Source organism: Rhineura floridana, chromosome 16 (genome assembly GCF_030035675.1).
Source record: "Rhineura floridana isolate rRhiFlo1 chromosome 16, rRhiFlo1.hap2, whole genome shotgun sequence".
Classification (NCBI taxonomy): domain Eukaryota; kingdom Metazoa; phylum Chordata; class Lepidosauria; order Squamata; family Rhineuridae; genus Rhineura; species Rhineura floridana.
The window spans coordinates 9649779-9668382 of NC_084495.1; the positions used below are offsets into that span (position 1 = coordinate 9649779).

Below are 18604 nucleotides of genomic sequence, written 5' to 3' on the forward strand. Positions count from 1 at the left end.
CCTACTGTTATGGTTTTAAATTTTAATGTTTTAATGTATTGTTTTATCTTGTACATCGCCCAGAGTGGCTGGACAACCACTTTTGGGTCATTGACCGCAATTTTAATAAATCAAATCGGCTGGACAACCAGCCAGATGGGCGACTAATAAATTAAATAAATAATAATAAAATAAATAATAATGAATTCTATAGGAAATATGCACCAAGTAAGCACATACAGACCTGTCAGTATTGGAATTTAGAGGTATGGTATGGCAACAGTGGGCCTGATGGAACATATTGGTAAGCTGCAATAAAATGGCTCCAGTGAACTTCCAAGTCTCCACCCATGGAGAAGACCGTCTATTGCACCTCTGCACAATTTACTGCTCTGACCTTGCCTCCTTCCAAGCAACTTATCTTGGGAGTGGGTGATTCTGCCGTGTCTCTGCACTGAGTGGACTTGGAGCATTTGACCCATCCCAATTTAGAGACTCAGCAGACCCAGCTGATTTTGAATGTCTGTATGAATCCCTGGGATAAGCAGTCAGGAAGCTTGCCCAGAGCAGTGGCTCATCCAGAAATGTGGGGTGCGGGCTCCTCTGTGGGTGAGTGCTTCTTGCTCTTACACATTCTGAAAATAAGCTGCAACAGTGATGCATTCTCCAACTTTAAAATTTGGGGTGGGAGGAAGCACGCTGCAACTATCGGACGTTTGCGAAACACTGAACTGGGTGCTCGTTCACTACCGAGCCAGGGTCAGCTTAAGTCCAGGATATCTTAGGGGCGCCTGAACCCTTATATCTCAGCTCAGTCACTGCCAGCATCTGCAGAAGTGGTACCAGTCATCCCCTGAGGTGACGAGGGTTCTGTGTCATTGGCCAAATTTCTGGCATGCTCTGCCAAAAGAGATTCAGCGGGCGCCTTCTGTGTTAACTTTTGAACGCCTGCTGAAAACCTTTTCCTTCCGCCAGGTTTATGCAGGCAATTAAGAAGATGTCTTTTTGCAGTCGTTGACCTTTGTTTTTATTGTATTTTTAATGTTTTTATTGTATGGTGGTGGTTTTTCTGAACTTGTTGGAAGCCACTTTGGTGTTTTTAATAAAACAGCAGTGTACAAATACATTTATAAAAAAAAATAGAGACAGAGTTTTCATGTTCCCATCTGCTACTATAACTAAGCTTGTACTTAACCCTAAGAATGAATAACTTTCCCTTTCTCTGTCATTTACTCAGTGCTGAATCTTAACAGGCAAGACGGTAGGCCTCAACATCTCTCTCTCTCTCTCTCTCTCTCTCTCCAAATCAACATAAGACCATAAATAAGGAATATAGCATCTTCCATACCTGGGCTTGGGAACCTTTTATAGCTCAAGGGCCACATTTCTTTCTGGGCACCCTTCCGAGGGCCACATGCCCAGTGGTGGACAGGGCCAGAGCCAAATGTGGGCAGAGCAATACATATAAAATTTGCCTTTGCACAGAAGGCTGGTTTCTACACACTCTCACACACCTCTTTTGTTCCTCCATCCAGGGAAGCACGAGGCATTATCAGAATTCAAGGGCAAAGTCCAGCCAGGCCAAAACACTTGGGCTACAAAGCAAGGTAGGCTAAGAGTGTATAGAGAGAGGCCTGGAGGACTGCATTTGGCCCATGGGTCTGAGGTTCCCTTGCCCTGTTCTACTTATAGGATATCAAGCTCCAATAACATTCCTTTTGCCTTTTTCACAGTGGCAGAGAGTTCCACTGGTGAACGTTCTGTCTGCATACAAGTTGCTCTGAGTTCCTTTCTGCTTAGGCTATCAGAATAAATGCAATAACAAATTTGGGACAGATAACATTTCTGCAGCTGGGTTAGGGAAGCAAATGAATTTAGCACGTTTGTTCCTTACAAGCGGCATCTAAAAGGGAAAGCACAGCATTAGTAGTAGATAAGCCTTCACACTGGGCTGGATTACTCAAAAGTAAGCCCTTCTGAATGTGAAGGGACTTACTCCCAGGTAAGTGTGCATAAGACTGCAGCCTGAATGATCGTGACATCTCATTCCCACCATGCCTGGCTGTCACTTACAACGTTGATGTCGGCGTGGATGAGCCTCAGTTCTTCCACGTGTGCCATCTTTTCCTGAAGCAGGAGGTCCATCTCCTGTTTGTATTCCTTGAGGTGCCTTTCCTCAGATTCCAGCGCCTCGAATTCAGCCTTCAAACGGGCCTTGATCTTTTCCATCTGCAGAGTCTTGTTTCTGGAAGAAAAAAAACACCCATAGAATATGCAGGGGGAGGAAATAAGGCCGGGACAGATTTTTGATTTGCCAAGACAGAGACATTTCAATCACTCCGATGGCAGTCACAAGTGTCGGATGACGAGGCTGAGGGCAAAGTGAAGCACAGCCCCAAAGAAATGGGGTTTTACTACCAGGGACATAGAAAAGTCACAATCTGAAGCTTCAGCAGCATTCAAACTATCAAATCTGGTCCCTTCGCTGACATCTTTTTAGCACCAGATAAAGACTCACCTTTCCCCCCAGTCCTTTGATAGATTGAGTTGATTCTGTTCTATTGTTGGTGCACTTCCAAAGCTTCCTGTGGCTGTTATGAGGAAACTGTTTTTTTGTATGTTGTATGGAAATGTTGACATTTCATGCGATTTTTTCCCTTTTTCCCATGGTACCATATATTTACCTTTATGTTTTTAAATGTAAATCGCTTGGAGACCATTTAGGTAACAAGCCACTAATAAGTTTAAACAACAACAAGATGCTCTCAGTGGACTGCTCCTCTTCCATATGTTGTGTCCACCTCTTCTGTGCCACTACCCATTCCCACCTGGCCCAGCTTGAACAATGTCCCAGAGGCATGTGGGTGACTGTTCCTTCTCCCTGCTCAAAGAGGACAGTTGTACAGGCAGCAACTCCAAGGAAAAGGAACAGGAGGTTCTAGATTAAAGGTGGGTAACCTGTGGCTCTCCAGGTATCCGTCATCCCTGAATATTGGCCATGCTAGCTGGGGCTGATGGGAACTGGAGTCCCAACAATATCTGGAGGACCACAAGTTAGCCATGCTTGCTCTAGAGAAATGAGCCTTAGTAGCTGTTGTTTTTAATCAAATTTAAAATGCAGTTGTAAAGGTCAGTTGCCACCTACATAGTGTCATTTTTGGCTTCACATGTTGCTTGACCACCGTCATGTAGGCTGGCTGCCCGATCCAACAATTTACAATATTCTATCAGTCAGTTGTCTGGCATGCTGAATGTTCAACCAACATGTCTAATATAGGTCACATCCACATCATACATTTCAACCGCTCTTGTACCACTTCAACAGTCGTGGCTTCCCCCAAAGAATCTTGGAAATGCAGTTTGTTAAGACTGGGAGACCCCTGCACAGGGCTACAATTCCCAACACCCTTAAGAAATTACAGTTTTGCTTAATATTTCCAAATACCTCATGCAAGAAGTGGGCACAACTCAATGACTTAGAAGAAAAAGCACCGATGCCTCCAGTGTCGGAGACAGTGTGCCTCTTACGTACCAGCTGTAGGAGAACATGAGTGGGAAAGTGCTAGTGTGCTCATGTCCTTTTTGTGGGCTACTATAGGCATGTGGTTGGCCACTGTGGGAACAAAATGCTGGACTAGATGGGCCTTTGGACTGACAGGGTTCTTATTATGAGCATTGGTAGCTGCCTATACTACGTTGGGCTAGAATTGTCTACACTGACTGGCAATGCCTCTCCCGGTTTGCAGGCAGGAGTTTTCGCCAGCCATACCTGGAGATGCCAGAGATTGGACCTGGGAGTTTCTGCATGCTCTTTGCCTCTGAGTAACAGCCCCGCCCTGTTGGATCTGGGTCCCCACCACCATCACGTCTAAGGCTCCATCTGCACTATGCATTTCAAGGTGTATCATACCACTTTGAACAGCCATGGCTTCCCCCAGAAAGAATCCTGGTAACTGTAGTTTGTTAAGAGTGCTAAGAGTTGTGAGAAGACCCCTGTTCCACTCAGAGATCTACAATTCCCAGAGATTTAACAATTAATCCTTCTACCCACGGACCTCTGGGAACTGTCCTCTGTGAGGATTCCTAGCAAAGCACCCTTAACAAACTACAGTTCCCAGGATTCTGTGGGGGAAGCCATGACTGTTTAAAATGCCATGATACTGTTTTAAATGTACAGTGCAGATGGGACTCAGCTCTTCTTTTTAGCCTCTGTCCTGGTGAGAGCTGCTCCATACCCCTTATCTCTCTGCGACTTTCATTTCCTGTACGGCTTCTGTTGCACCTCCCTACTTTTGCAGGACATCATTAGTGCCGAGGCTTCAACAGTAGCACAAAGTGAAGCTGCAGGAAGTCTTTCTGCCACCCAGCTCTGCATGGCCCTCTCATCAGCCGCGGTGGAAATGATCAGAGGGATGCCATCCCTGCTCTCATTACGGCCTCACCTGCAATCCAGAATGCCGTGAAAGCTCTGCCGTTGCCTTTGTCAACCTTCCTCTCAGGCCTCACGTGCTCACACTTCCAAGAGCACACCGAACACAAAAGCACTTTGCACATACCTTTCCTGATCTCCTCACCGCATCTCCCCAGAGCTTAGAGAACAAATGGGAAGAGGAAGACCTGGGGAGGTGCCATCTTTTTGTCTAGAAAGCCCAATATAGTTATAATTGGCAAAAGGGGAGGGTGGCCAGAGCTCAGTGGTAAAGAATTTGCTTTTTATTCAGAAGGTCCTGAGTTAATTCCCTGGCATCTCCACTCCAAGGTGGATAGGAGTTTGCCTAAGATCTTGAAGGAAGATGCTGCCTTTAGGAATAGACCTTATTTTCTTAAGTGGGTCATAGGTTTAACTCAGTATAAGGCAGCACTAGTGATGGGTCACAGGTAGGGATGGAAAGATCTGTCCATTTCGGTTTTCTCTGTTCCTAGTTTTACAATCTTAAAGTCAGTTCTCCACATTTCTGCATCGATTTTGAGATTTTTTTTTAAATCCCCATGAAAATTCTCCAGCATTTTAGTGTGATTTTTCCCAATAAACACATTTTTGTAGGCAGTCTTAATTACACATTGTTGCAACCTGCTGCTCATCATATAATGATTTCTGCATGGCATTTCCACACATATATTCATTATGTACACTAACATGTGCATTTTTGTAAACATTGTTGGGGTGGCAAACTGCATCGCAAAATTCAAATAAGTCCACATTTCAAAGGATGGCTGTGTTTCAGTTCTCATACTGTTTAGGAAAGTGCAAATTGGATAGATTTGGCTTGAAATGTGAACTGAATCAAAATTCTCACCCATCCCTAGTCCTGGGACAGGAAAGGGGCCATTCCATCCGCTTGCCCACCCTCTTCCTAGGGTGCCCAGCCGGCCAGGACCACCGTTGCCGATTCCAGAGTAGGAAACAGCTGCGGCTAACTGATTTGTCTCCAGCCCACAGATCAGAAAAGAAGGTCGCTGCTGTGTGGACCTCTTGGGGTCTCTGTGAGTGCACCACCCCCTTTAATTTTGTACTGTGGAATGTGCTACTTGGAAGTGCGTGGTAGTTGGAGTTGTGTTTTTGCTGCCCAGAGCGAGAGTCTGGCTTGTCGTGTTTTTGCATGTTTCAGAGTCGCTCAGTTCCACTCAGGGTAGAGACAGACTTAGTGTTCTGCTGGTTCCAGTGCATCTCCACTTCTTGTTTCTGAAAACAGGGTCACTTGATGCTAGCCAACCCCCCCCCCCATTTTACTGTAAAACCAGGGTGGATCAGCTAGAGTGCTTTTTAAAACAAATCAGCTTCACACAGATTTCGCAACTGATCAGCAGATCAACCCCTTCTCCCTCCCTGTGCAGCCAATGGAAATGCTTTGCTGTAGGAGACTAGTTTGCTCACAGCCTCAGTGTGAGAGACTGAACTGGTAAAGGGCCCGATGTGGGAGAGTGACTAGGAGGGGGTGGTTACATTGCTGGTTGCACGACACGGGCAGAGCAATCCACCTCATGGGAAGCTGCTGGAAGGGGTGCCAGCAGAGGGGGAGCCCACGGGATGGTCTGTGGCATCCATTTTGCATTTGGGAGCTGCCGGGCCGGCTGAAAGTGGGCTCAGCCAGGAGCTGCACGAGGGGTCCGAAATGAACATCCCTACTGGGGAGTCAGCAATTTCGATAGACTTTCATTGTAATTATTTTCTTAGACCAACCTTTGGTGTGCATTGGGATCCACAGGGGTGCTCCAAAAGGAAGTTGGATGTTGCATAAGCCCCCCCCCGGCCCCTCCTCTGACACGCCCACAACACTCCATTTTGGGGCCTTCCACTGGCTTCCGCTGGAACCACTTCTGCTGGGCTGGGCTTTCCCAGTGGACCCCCAGCAGAGCCATCAGGGTCTCAGCTCTGCCATGACTGAGCCAGGGTGAGGGGCTTTTGCCGGCAGAGCCTGGCTGAGCTGGGACCCGGCTGGCTTAGCTGGAGGTCTGCCACATACAACTCCCCTCAGCTCAGCATAAATACGAGTTGGATTGCGCCCTACATTGCCCTAGATGGAGGTGGGTGAATGAGCTGGCTGTAATGGAAATGGAAATGGACTGCCTTCAAGTCGATCCCGACTTATGGCGACCCTATGAATAGGATGTTCATGGTAAGTGGTATTCAGAGGGGGTTTACCATTGCCTCCCTCTGAGCTAGTCCTCCCCAGCTGGTTAGGGCCTGCTCAGCTTGCCAAAGCTGCACAAGCCAGCCCCTTGTCCACAACTGCCAGCTGGGGGGCAACTGGGCTCCTTGGGACTGTGCAGCTTGCCCACGGCTGCACAGGTGGCAGGGCGCGTAATCCTTGAGCCACTTACTTTAGCTGGCCCTTGACACCCAGGAGACATGAGCGGGGATTTGAACTCACAGACTCTGGACTCCCAGCCAGGCTCTCCTCCCCAGTGTGCTATACTGAGCTGGGTGTAAATTATGCTTAATGCTGCTATGTATTTTTGTAGACCAAGCATTTGCTCCTCAATAAGTGGTTGGCAGGGGATTAGTTCTCTGTATGGTTGGTGGGAATGCATCAGAGTGAGGCTTGGGTGTGGAGGATGGCTAAGGATATATGTGGGAGAGGTTACTGTGTGGGCTGGGGCGGGGTGGAGAGTTGTTTTCTTTAAGTACTGAAGATGCTGATGTATTTTTTGGATTTCATTTTTATCCATAATGTTTTTATGTTTAAGAGAATATTTTTTTGTGTTTTGTTTTGTTAATTATGCTGCTGTAAATGAGCATTTTATATTTGAACCTTCATCTGCAATGTTTTATTTTGAGGTTTTGTAGTGCTTTATTTGATGCTTTAATTTAGGTTGTAAACCGCTTTGAGGGTTTTTTTAAGTGGCATAGGAATAAATAGATTTAAATAAACAAAAAATAAATATATGCCCAGGGTTCATCTCAGATATCCTTTGCATATTAGAAGCCGGAGTAGTCTTAGGAAAACAAAAACTAAACATGAAAAAGCTTTATCCATCGATCTATCCCACATTCCTCTTGCAAATCACACCTCAAAATTTGAAACCATGATGTTTTATTTTTATTTAGCATAGTCGTTCCCAAGTTCTTTTCCCCATGGACAACCTGATGGACAGCTTAATGATTTTTCTGTAATTCATACTGTAATATAATGTAATAAACACAGCAACAAAAATACAATTGAAAATCAATGTGAGTATTTAATTCGATGGATGTGCCGTTTCCCATCTGCAACCACAAATCCACAATCTCACTGTGGACCACCTGAATGAACATAAGAAGAGCCCACTGGATCAGGCCATTGGCCCATCTAGTCCAGCATCCTGTTCTCACAGTGGCCAACCAGTTACCAGTGGAAGTCTGCAAGCAGGACCTGAGCACCAGAGCACTGTCCCTTCCTGAGATTTTCTGGTATTCAGAAACATACCGCCTCTGACTATGGAGGCAGAGCATAGTCATCATGGCTAGTAGCCATTGATAGACTTATCCACCATGAATTTGTCTAATCCGCTTTTAAAGCTCATGGACCACTGGTGGTCCACGGACCACAATTTAGGAACCCCTGATTTATGACATTTGTATGCTGCCCATATAATTAAGTCTTCTGAGCAGTTTACAGAGAGAGTAAAAACCCCAAGGACAATCCAAAACTTGATGTAAGAAAAACACTAAAGCCAATGCTAAAAAAATAAAATCCATCTAAAATCAGCATAAGCACAACAGCTAAAAAAAAAAGTTTAACAACCAGCAAGATGTAAATTTGGTGCAAGAACCTAACATGCTAGTTTGATGTACCTAGTGTAAACAAAAGGCCTGGGGTACCTCCAGACTGTCACTAAAGATCCAAGAGAACCTCTATTTGATCTGTTTTCATGTTATTTCATTGGATTTAAATTTAGAGCAAAGAAATTCCTGCTCTAAGGCTGTGATCTTAAACACACTTACTTGCGAGTTAATCCCATTTAACTCAATGAGGCTTACTTCTTGGTAAACATGCAGAGGATTGTAAGCCTCATTGAACTCAGCAAGACTTACTTCTGAGTAAATGTGTACAGGATTGCACCACCAACCATTCTTGGTCATATTACATGTCAAATTCTTAGAATATATTCATTTTTCACATGCAAGTGTACCCAGGTATAAAAACCTCTCCTCCCCCCAAAAAATATGCCTGTTTGTTGTGTCAGTTGCTTTGCAGAACAGTTTCCCTCTTCAACATGTGACTTTACCATCACAAAAGTAGGCTTAGACAAGATAAATAATAATAACTATTATTATTATTATTATTACCACTAGCCCTTCACCCAAAGGTCTCAGGGGAGCTTACAACCATACAACCTAAAATCATAAAATAAGGTGGGTCTTAAAAATATACATCTCAGGAGTCAAGGGCCAGGATAAGGAGCTGTGTCTTCAGCATTCACCTAAAACTGTAAAATGAAGTTGCCAGATGCACTTTGGTGGGGAAGGAGTTCTACACCTTAGGGGCCACCACAGAGAATGCCCTCTCCTGGGCCATCACCCCCGGCTTGATGTTCACATTATAAAAATGCCACATTTAAAGTGAAAGAAGAAATGTGCTCAGTTCCTGTGCTGCTGACTGCAACTCTCCCAGGAACATGCTGTACCATGTGCTGTACATGAAGACCACTATAAAAATTAATGATATATTGGATTGCACAGAAAGAGTGGGCATTCTCAGCTTCTCATTTTGTGGAGGGTGCTTTGCTTGAGGAGACAGTGGCAGCCGTGTTCAATCCATTATGCCTTTTCTTTATTAACAGCATCCCCACCCCTATCCTTCTATGAATCTCGGATGTGCGGTCTAATCCCTTAATAGGCAGAGGAGTGGATCCCCCTGCAAATGACAGAAAGGAAGGAGATGTGACTATGCTTAGCATCCCTGCATGATCAAGTACCTCCTTTTTCCCACAAAGGGAAGGGACACTGAGTGCTTCCAGACTGTTGCTATTTTCTGGTGGGATTCAATCACATACCAGCAAATGTAGGTTGCAGAATTAAAAAAGATTTGGAGCTCTTGAACAAGAAACCCCCTTCTTCCCCTGAAATCAGGCTTTTTGCTTGAAGGAAAGTGACAGGAAAATGCACTAGACACAGAGTCATATAGTCTCTCTATAAACAAATAAGAATGGATGCTCAGTAAATAGCTGATGTGATCTAACACACACACACACACACACACACACACACAAAACTTGTGCAAATCAATCAGGATGAATGCTCAACAAACAGGTTGTATGGAAACTGACCACAGGCAAAGAAAAACTAGTTATGAAGATTTCTCTCTCATCCGCTCCTGGCAAAAAAATGTGCAAATTCTCCTGCCTTTTACCTTGACTATTTCCAAAGGTATTTCAGCTTAGGAGGAAACATTTCTTTGGCTTACACATCCATCTCCCAACCTCCTTCATTTTCAGAGCTGCTCATCCATTGGCCAGAGGTTTATTGTTGCTGAAATATTTACCGTTTCCAGTGCCCAGTTACTAGGGAGCAAGTCTCATTGACCCCAGTGGGACTTCCTTCTGAGTAAGCATGCACAGAATCAGGCAGCGTAGGGGGTGGGTTTGTTTGTTTTCTGAAGCACTCTTCAACAAAGAATGTAGCAAAGAAGCAGACTTTAACGCAGAGCAGCTTTTCGCCAACCTGGTGCCTTCTGGATGCCACTGGACTCCAACTCTCATCTGTCACGCTGGCTTGGGCTGATGGAACTTGTGATCCAAGAACATCTGGGGGGCACCAGCTTGGCAAAGGCTGACATAGAGCCATTTACATTTGAATCTGTGCTTATCGATCCATTGCTGTGCCCTTCAGTCCCAATTGCTATTACCTATATTATTTATTACAATGGATATTTTCCTGCAAATGCATGATCATCAACATTCCGCTGTGCATATTCCAGAGAGATGAACAAGTCTGCCTGTGCCTCCCCCCCACCCCCTAGTTTCATGCTTTCAAAAGAACCTCTACATAACATCCAACGGATCTTTTGTGTGAGTGACACTAACAGTAGCTACTTGACAGTGGGATAAATCCGTCGCTCTTACACAGGAGTAAAAGAAAACGGGGAGCGGGGAAGATTGACCTGGGAGTAAACCTCAGGGGGCACAGCGCGACTTCATTGCGAGTAAACATGCATAGATTCGCGATGCATACCATCCTTCTTGCTAAGATTGCACACACACACACGCCTTACCTGATCTCTTTGATGCTTTCAAGTTTGCACATGATTTCCTGTTCATCAGCCATGCTCTCTCATCCGCGATTTAAACCTCCCGTGGAAATGAACAAAACGATTACCAAAGACGGAGGGAGGAGAATCCACTACAATAGACACAATGTAGCCGCCCCGGCCAAGGCTTCTGAGCGCAAAGACTGCGGTAGGAGCGCGTGAGACCTGTCGGGACTTCGAGTTCAGGTCTTAATAGCCGTCCAGGCTCCCGCAGGCTGCCGAGACTACAAAGGCCACAATGCAAAGCGCGGAGCCCCGGCTCTTTCTTCCGGCAAGCGCTCTTTGCGTTTGCCACAGCTAATTGTGTCAATGGTTGTTCGGAGCGCAAAGGAGCGAGGTGCCTTTTCCTAGAGGGTTGGTTTTTAATTGTGAGGACTGGAGAGAGAATGCCGGAATGGGCTTTTCATAAAAATGCTGCGTAAACGGAATCGCACCTTGCAATCTCAAATCGGCGAATTGGAAAGCCACGTAACGCAGATATTTGATGCCGTATATATTCTATATACTATAGGAGAATTTATATTGCACAAAAGGGAGGGGGTTGTACAAAACTATATATATATATATATATATATATATATATATGGATGAAAATATTGCTTTGTCAAATCTTTATGCAATACAGACTCCCCCCTCGTTTGTCCAATATAAAAAGTATTGCTCCAAATATTTATACAGGAAGGAAAGCCCGATTAGGCAGTGGAGTTCCTGCAATGCTAAGAGTTTTTATTGTTTTATAAGGACTCAGATTGGATTACTTTTAATTTGCAGGATGATATGATTGATGTCTCACTTGGGAAATCTAACAAAAAAAAATGCATGTCAAGGAAATCTAAAAGCCTGTCACTACAAACAACTTTTATATTAAACAAGGGATCATTCATAGGTAAACAAATCACCCACATAATCTCAACAACTATAGGCCGGTAGCGAATGTTCCATTCCTGGGCAAGGTCTTGGAACGGGTGGTCGCCAACCAGCTCCAGGTGCTCTTGGATGAAACCGATTATCTAGATCCGTTTCAATCCGGTTTTAGGCTCGGTTTTGGCACTGAAACAGCCTTGGTCGCCCTGTATGATGATGACCTATGTCGGGAGAGGGACAGAGGGAGTGTTACTCTGTTGATTCTCCTTGATCTCTCAGCTGCTTTTGATACCATCGACCATGGTATCCTTCTGGAGAGACTCACGGAGTTGGGAGTTGGAGGTACTGCTTGGCAGTGGCTCCGCTCCTACCTGGTGGACCGGCTCCAGAGGGTAGGGCTTGGGGAGCATTGTTCGATACACTGGACTCTCCATTGTGGAGTCCCGCAGGGATCGGTTCTGTCCCCCATGCTTTTTAACATCTACATGAAGCCATTGGGTGAGGTCATCAGGAGTTTTGGAGTGCGTTGCCACCAGTATGCTGATGACACGCAACTCTATTTCTCCTTTTCATCTTCTTCAGGTGAGGCTGTTAATGTGCTGAACTGTTGCCTGGCCGCGATAATGGACTGGATGAGAGCTAATAAACTGAGGCTCAATCCTGACAAGACCGAGACGCTTTTGGTGAGTGCCTTCTCTGATCAGATGGTGGATGTTCAACCTGTTCTAGATGGGGTTACACTCCCCCTGAAGGAACAGGTTCGTAGCTTGGGGGTTCTTTTTGATCCATTCCTGTCTCTCGAGGCGCAGGTGGCCTCGGTGGCACGGAATGTGTTCTACCACCTTCGGATGGTAGCCCAGCTACGTCCCTATCTGGAAAGCGACGACCTCGCTTCAGTTGTGCATGCTCTGGTAACCTCGAGACTGGATTACTGCAATGCGCTCTATGTGGGGCCGCCTTTGAAGACAGTTCGGAAACTACAGCTAGTGCAAAACGCAGCAGCTAGAATGTTGACGAGGACCAGACGGTCCGCGCATATAACACCTGTTCTGGCTTGTTTGCACTGGCTACCTATTTGTTTCTGGGCCAAATTCAAAGTGCTAGTTTTGACTTATAAAGCCTTACACGGCGCGGGACCACAATACCTAGCGGAACGCCTCTCCCGGTATGAACCTACCCGTTCACTGCATTCAACATCTAAGGCCCTCCTCCGAGCTCCGACTCACAGAGAAGCTCGGAGGGTTGTAACAAGATCTAGGGCCTTTTCAGTGGTTGCCCCCGAATTATGGAACAGTTTCCCCGATGAGGTGCGCCTGGCGCCTACACTTTTATCTTTTCGGCGCCAGGTTAAAACCTTTTTATTTTCCCAGGCATTTTAATCTATCTTTTAGCTGTTAATGTACAGCAGGCTGTTTAACTGTTCAACATGTATGCTTCTACTGTTTTTCGCAATTTTATTGTATTTTTCTTATGTTGTGCACTGCCCTGAGAGCCTTCGGGCTGTGGGCGGTATATAAATCGAATAAAATAAATAATAAATAAATAAAATCTGCAGATGAAAATTCAGTTTCCTTGTTTGACAACAGCACTTCAAACAGAGGACTGTCCTCTGTAGAGTAGGACTTGCGGCCCTCCTCAATCCTGTATGCCATCCTTCCCCATCCTGGTGCCCTCTACAGTTTTGGACCAACCCCTGTCAAGCACAGCTAGTATGACCAATGGTCAGGAATGATGGGAGCTATAGTCCAAAACATCTGGAGGGCCCCATGTTGGAGAACTCAGCTATATACCATTTTCATTTTATTTATTATTACATTTATAGCCCACCTTTCCTCCAAGGAGCTCAAGTTGGCGTACATCCCCCCCCAGTTTTTATCACAACAACCCTGTGAGGTAGCTTAGGGTGAGAGACAGTTACTCGCCCAAGGTCACCCAGTGAGCCTCATGGCTGAGTGAGGATTCGAACCCTTGTGGTCTCCCAGGTCCCAGTTCGACACTTTAACCACTATGCCTCAGTTATGTGAGAATTAGCCCCATTGAACATAAAAACATTAGAAGAGTATATCTAGTCCAGCATTCTGATTCCCACAGTGGTCAGCCCACAAGCAGGACATAAGGGCAATAGCCCTCTCCTGCCATTGTCCCCCAGCTTTTACTTAAACATGCATGGGATCTGCCTCCATTCCCCTCCCCATTGATTCCTGGCATCTAATCTAAAAAAGTGTAACATTAGCATCGAGAACTGGGAGCCTTGGCCCATGAGCATGCCAATTGGAGGGTGGCCATTATCAAAGGTGCTATGGACTTTGAAGAAGCACGAATACAGGGCGAAAGGGACAAACGAGCTAAACAGGAGGCACGTCAAGCAAATCCTCATCGCGACCATCTTTCATCTGGAAACCTACGTCCTCACTGTGGGAGGCTGTGTGGATACAGAATTGGCTTCCACAGTCACTTACGGACCCACTGTTAAAGACCTTATCTTGGAAGACAATCTTACTCGGCCACGAGTGATCGCCAATGAATGAATGAATGAATCTAGATTCTAGCCTCTGTAGGGTAGTGACCTGTAAAACTGGCTCATTTAAAGTGCCTTGTATATAGATGAATTATTATTGTTGTTGTTGTTATTACCCACCCTTCATCCTAAGATCCCACGGTAGGTTACAACTATTTAACATACAACATTAAAAACAACTTTACAACAGGTTACAATCACAAAAGTAGGGTGGGTCCCAGGAGTGTAGTCATCTGGTGTTGATTTGTGTGTGTCTTAGACCCTTTATTTTATGGGGAGCAGGGTCCCAGCCGGGTCCCTATGTCTCAAGTGTAATGTAATGTAATGAATTGTTATTACGGTCAATGACCAGTACAAAATCATCAGCAACAATTAAAACTGTTTTTAAAACTATTTAAAATCGTACAACAATTGCCAGGGCCCAACTATGCAGACATTTGTCTTAACATCATACTACTTATGGTAGTAGCCATGGCACAAAAGCTTGCAACAGTATATGTAATTTGTGGATGATAATCCATTAGCAGGTAACTGGAATAGAATAAGGAATCACGGCCTGGGATCGATTGAATAATAGGGGTTATACTGGAAGTGCGGATGTCATGATAATAGGAACAGGACAAGAGTACATGGATTATTGTCTCAACTTCTCCCATCCCGCACAGGCGCAACTGCTCTGCGCATGGAATTCTGCGGAATCTACCCTCAAGCAGAGCTGACAGAAGCACATCAAATTGCACCATGGTAAATATTTTTCTATATCTAACATTAGGAAGGTTGCTAAGATATTGCGCAGGTGCAAAACCCCTGGTAGGGGTGGTAACGACGGGCTTAAGTGTGGTCAGTGATAAATGGGTTTGAAATTCTATATCCATTATATGTTGGGAAATAGCTGACCATGCTTTAGAATACCCTAGCATAGAGATGGTAGTAAGCGAAAAGCCAAGTGTTTCCAGTTTCCTGATCAGTAGTTTATGCCAGGACAATTGATATTTGTCAATAAGTACTAGGGGAGCTAGTCCCATGGGAAGGAACCGCAGTTTTAGCCACAGCTTTGTTTTGAGCTTCCAAATGCGTGTTTCAATGGTAGGCCGGCCGGCTTCCAGTCTTAGGGTGTTATTAGTGACACATGGCGGTATCCCGAAGACGGACCTCAGGAACTTGGTTTGTATGGATTCAAAAGAGACTGATTTAGGAAAGATCAGCGCCTGGGAGCTGTAAAGCATTTGAGAGATGACCTTTGCTACGAAAACTTGAATAGCGGAGGGGATATATTGACCTCCCTTAGAATAGAAGAATGACAAAAGTGCCTTCGAGTTTCTCCGAGCGATGGTAATGGCGTTCTTTATGTGGAGATGCTATGTTCTCAGGGCATGGAAGGTCACACCCAGGTATCAATATGCAGAGACCTGCTCAATTTTGAGATCATTAAGATGCCAAATGTGTTTCGTCTTTTTCTTAGTAAACACAAGCACTTTTGTCTTGGCGTGATTAATAATTAGCTGATCCTTGGCACAGTGATCCGCCAGTGCTCGAAGTACTCATCGCAATCCGATGCTTGTCAACGATAGCAATACTGCATCATCTGCATATAGTAGTATCGATAACGTTTTATTGGCGAGTCAGTGGGTGTGATGGAATCTGTGCCAGAGAGGTAACCAGGGAATTCACATAGAAATTAAATAAAGTAGGGGCTAAAACACAGCCCTGTTTGACGCCATCGTAAATAGGAATTGATTTAGTCAAGTGACCTATATTATTACATTTGACCCGCAGTCTGGTATTCTCATAAAGGGAGCGTATCAGAGCTAGAAGACGCCTGTCTATGTTAGTTGACTCGAACTTTTCCCAGAGTTTAGCTCTGGGTATAAGGTCAAAGGCACTTTTAAAATAAATAAAAGCCATGTAGAGGGATCCCCCTTTTTTAGTTGAGTATTTCTCTACAAGATGTTGTAAAACTAATATGCGATCCATAGTGGAACGTTCTGCTCTAAACCCAGCTTGTTCATTGGCCAGTATGTTCTCCTGGACCAGCCAGCTTTGTAATTTGTCAAGCAGGTGAGAAGCATATAATTTGCTGACTATATTCAACAAACTGATTGGCCTATAGTTGGCTGGGTCTGATCGAGGGCCCTTTTTATAGATTGGAATTACCGTGGATAAACCCCCGTCTTCAGGGATTTTGGCCGTATGATCAATTGTTGTAAATAGTGCTGCTACAACAGGAGCCCACCACTCGATATTTCGCTTAAATATTTCTGGAGGGATGTTATCAGGACTGGAAGCCTTACAATAAGGGAAGATACTTCCTTGGGAGATACCGGGGGCCAGTCACGGGAGTCGTTCAAGCAGTTCAAGGTGGGAGGATCACACTCCTGCCCCCTTGAATGAATATTATAGAAATACGACTCCCATGTTTGTACAGGAATATGATATCCAGGGCTCGGTAGGTGTTTGGGCCAACCCCTGGCTACAAGACGCCAAAACGTGACCGCATCTTTAGTTTTTGAGGCCTGTATTAAAGTTTTCCAAAGTTGTGTCTGGGCTTGTCTCTTTTTCCTCTTAATCAGCATTTTGTAGTTTTGCTTCAGAGCTATGTCTCAAGTGTCCTACAGCATGAAAGGGGAGTGTGTTAGCCACTGAGAAGAATCTTCGAGCTAGATTAGTTTGTAATGTTTAACTGATGTTTTTGATGTTAGTTTTAATTGATGAATGTGGTTGTATTTATTGTATTGTATATTGTATTTTGTTGCTGCTGTAAGTCGCCTAGAGTGTCCAAAAATTGGACAGATAGGCGACTAACAAATTAAATTTTATTATTATTATTATTTATTATTATTATTATTATCTTCTAACATGCTTCCTTGTCCTTTCCTGCTGCTGGAGCCAGAGTGAAAGGAGGTGAGTCAGCCAGCAAGAAGACTCTTCCCTCGTGCTGATTGGCTTCTAGGGATGTCTGTTGTGGGGGGAGGGCTGAGGAGTGTGGAGATGATGCTGAGAGCAAGCAAGTAAGTGAGGGGGCATTGGCTGTGAGGTGGTGTGGCATGACTACCATGGAGGGACGCTGTACTTCTGATTTTGCCAGGACACTACTGGTGGGTCCTAATAATATGCATCTCAGGTGTCAAAGGCTAGGGTAAAGAGTAATACGGTTTGCTATAATTACAGTAATACACATTGGTAGCCAGTTTAGCTCTTAGTTGAGCTATCATTGCATTTTACATGATGCCTACAATTTGGAAGTTTGACTAGAGAATGCAGTTTGCCTAGACCAGTGTTTCCCAAACTTTCTTTCCCACAGACCCCTTGAAAACTGCTGATGGTCTTGGCAGACCACTTAATGATTTTTTTGCCTGTTGTAGGAATTGTAATGCGCAGTGCTAGGCACCTTTAATTGTATTTGTGTTGCTTCCTCTAATTTCTTATATTGTATTTTATTATGTTCAATTTATTATATGTATTTAAATATCATATTTATTTAATTACATATTCAGATTGTAGGGGTTCTTTACAGACCATGAAGTTCGCAGGCCACTGCTGGTCCATGGACCAGAGTTTGGGAACCCCTGGCTTAGAATATTTTTGAATATTAGTTTTAATCTGCTGGGTTTAGTTTGTTTGGTTATTTTTTGCTGGGATGCATACTTTTGTAATCTGTGGCCGCTGCTCCTTGAGTGTAAAAACTGTGTTTTTGAAATGTATCCTTGATTTTGTAAGCTGGTCTGAGAGAGCATTGGCCAATAGGACAGCCTAGAAATCTTTCAAATAAAGAAATTATGATGTGAATTCTGTATTTATTTATTTAGAACATTTGCACCCCACTCTTCAACTGGAAAGTTCCCAGAATAGCTTACATGCATTCAATTAAAATATGACAGTTCCCATCCACAGGCTTACAATCTGAAAGACAAGGCGCAAAAGGAAAAAGAGAAGAGAAGGGAAGAGGAAAAAACAAGCTCAAATAGTTACCTGTCTTCTGTAATGAACAGAGATATTTAAGGCTCAATCCCATTTCGTTCCAGCTGCCCCATCTTACCAGGATAGATCTTATCTTTTTGGTACTGCTCTCCCTGGAAAATCCCTGTCCCCCTCGTCCCCCTTTTTTTGTTTACAGGGGGAGAATACATGTTGACTCTCAAACATGCTTTGGGGAAATGGGGTGTCTTTTGAAAAATTCTGTCTAATGTGCACAAATTTCACTCCAACATTCAAATTTCAGCCCCTTCCCTGAGTCCCTATAAGTATTGGGGGGGGGAGTGGGGGGAACACATCTTGATTCTCAAACATGAATATGCCAATGTCACAAAGTCTCGGTGTACTCTTTTCTGTTTATTCCCAAAAAAACTGTTACTGGGAGAGCAATTCAATGCTCATATTAGGGCAGCTGGAGAACTTTAGGATTTGCAGACCGTTCTTGTTGCAGAGGGCACTGGGATATCCATGTCTCTGACAAGTTGTGCCTTGTGTGTGGATATAGGATTGGAGAATGCCCTGGAGGCAGTTCCCTGTTGCC

At 44.5% G+C, this 18604-nt stretch overlaps 1 protein-coding gene across 1 annotated transcript in view; it reads right to left on the bottom strand.

Moving 5' to 3' along the window:
• ZC4H2 (zinc finger C4H2-type containing) overlaps positions 1 to 10851 on the bottom strand; it is a 29512-nt gene extending 18661 nt beyond the window's left edge. Inside the window, exons 1-2 of the mRNA XM_061598834.1 lie at positions 10674 to 10851; positions 2053 to 2224 (exon numbers count right to left, since the gene is read on the bottom strand). Of these exons, the coding sequence (XP_061454818.1) occupies positions 2053 to 2224; positions 10674 to 10726 (225 nt within the window). The 5' untranslated portion in view covers positions 10727 to 10851. The remainder of the gene's footprint in view (positions 1 to 2052; positions 2225 to 10673) is intronic.
• Positions 10852 to 18604: the final 7753 nt, after the last annotated feature.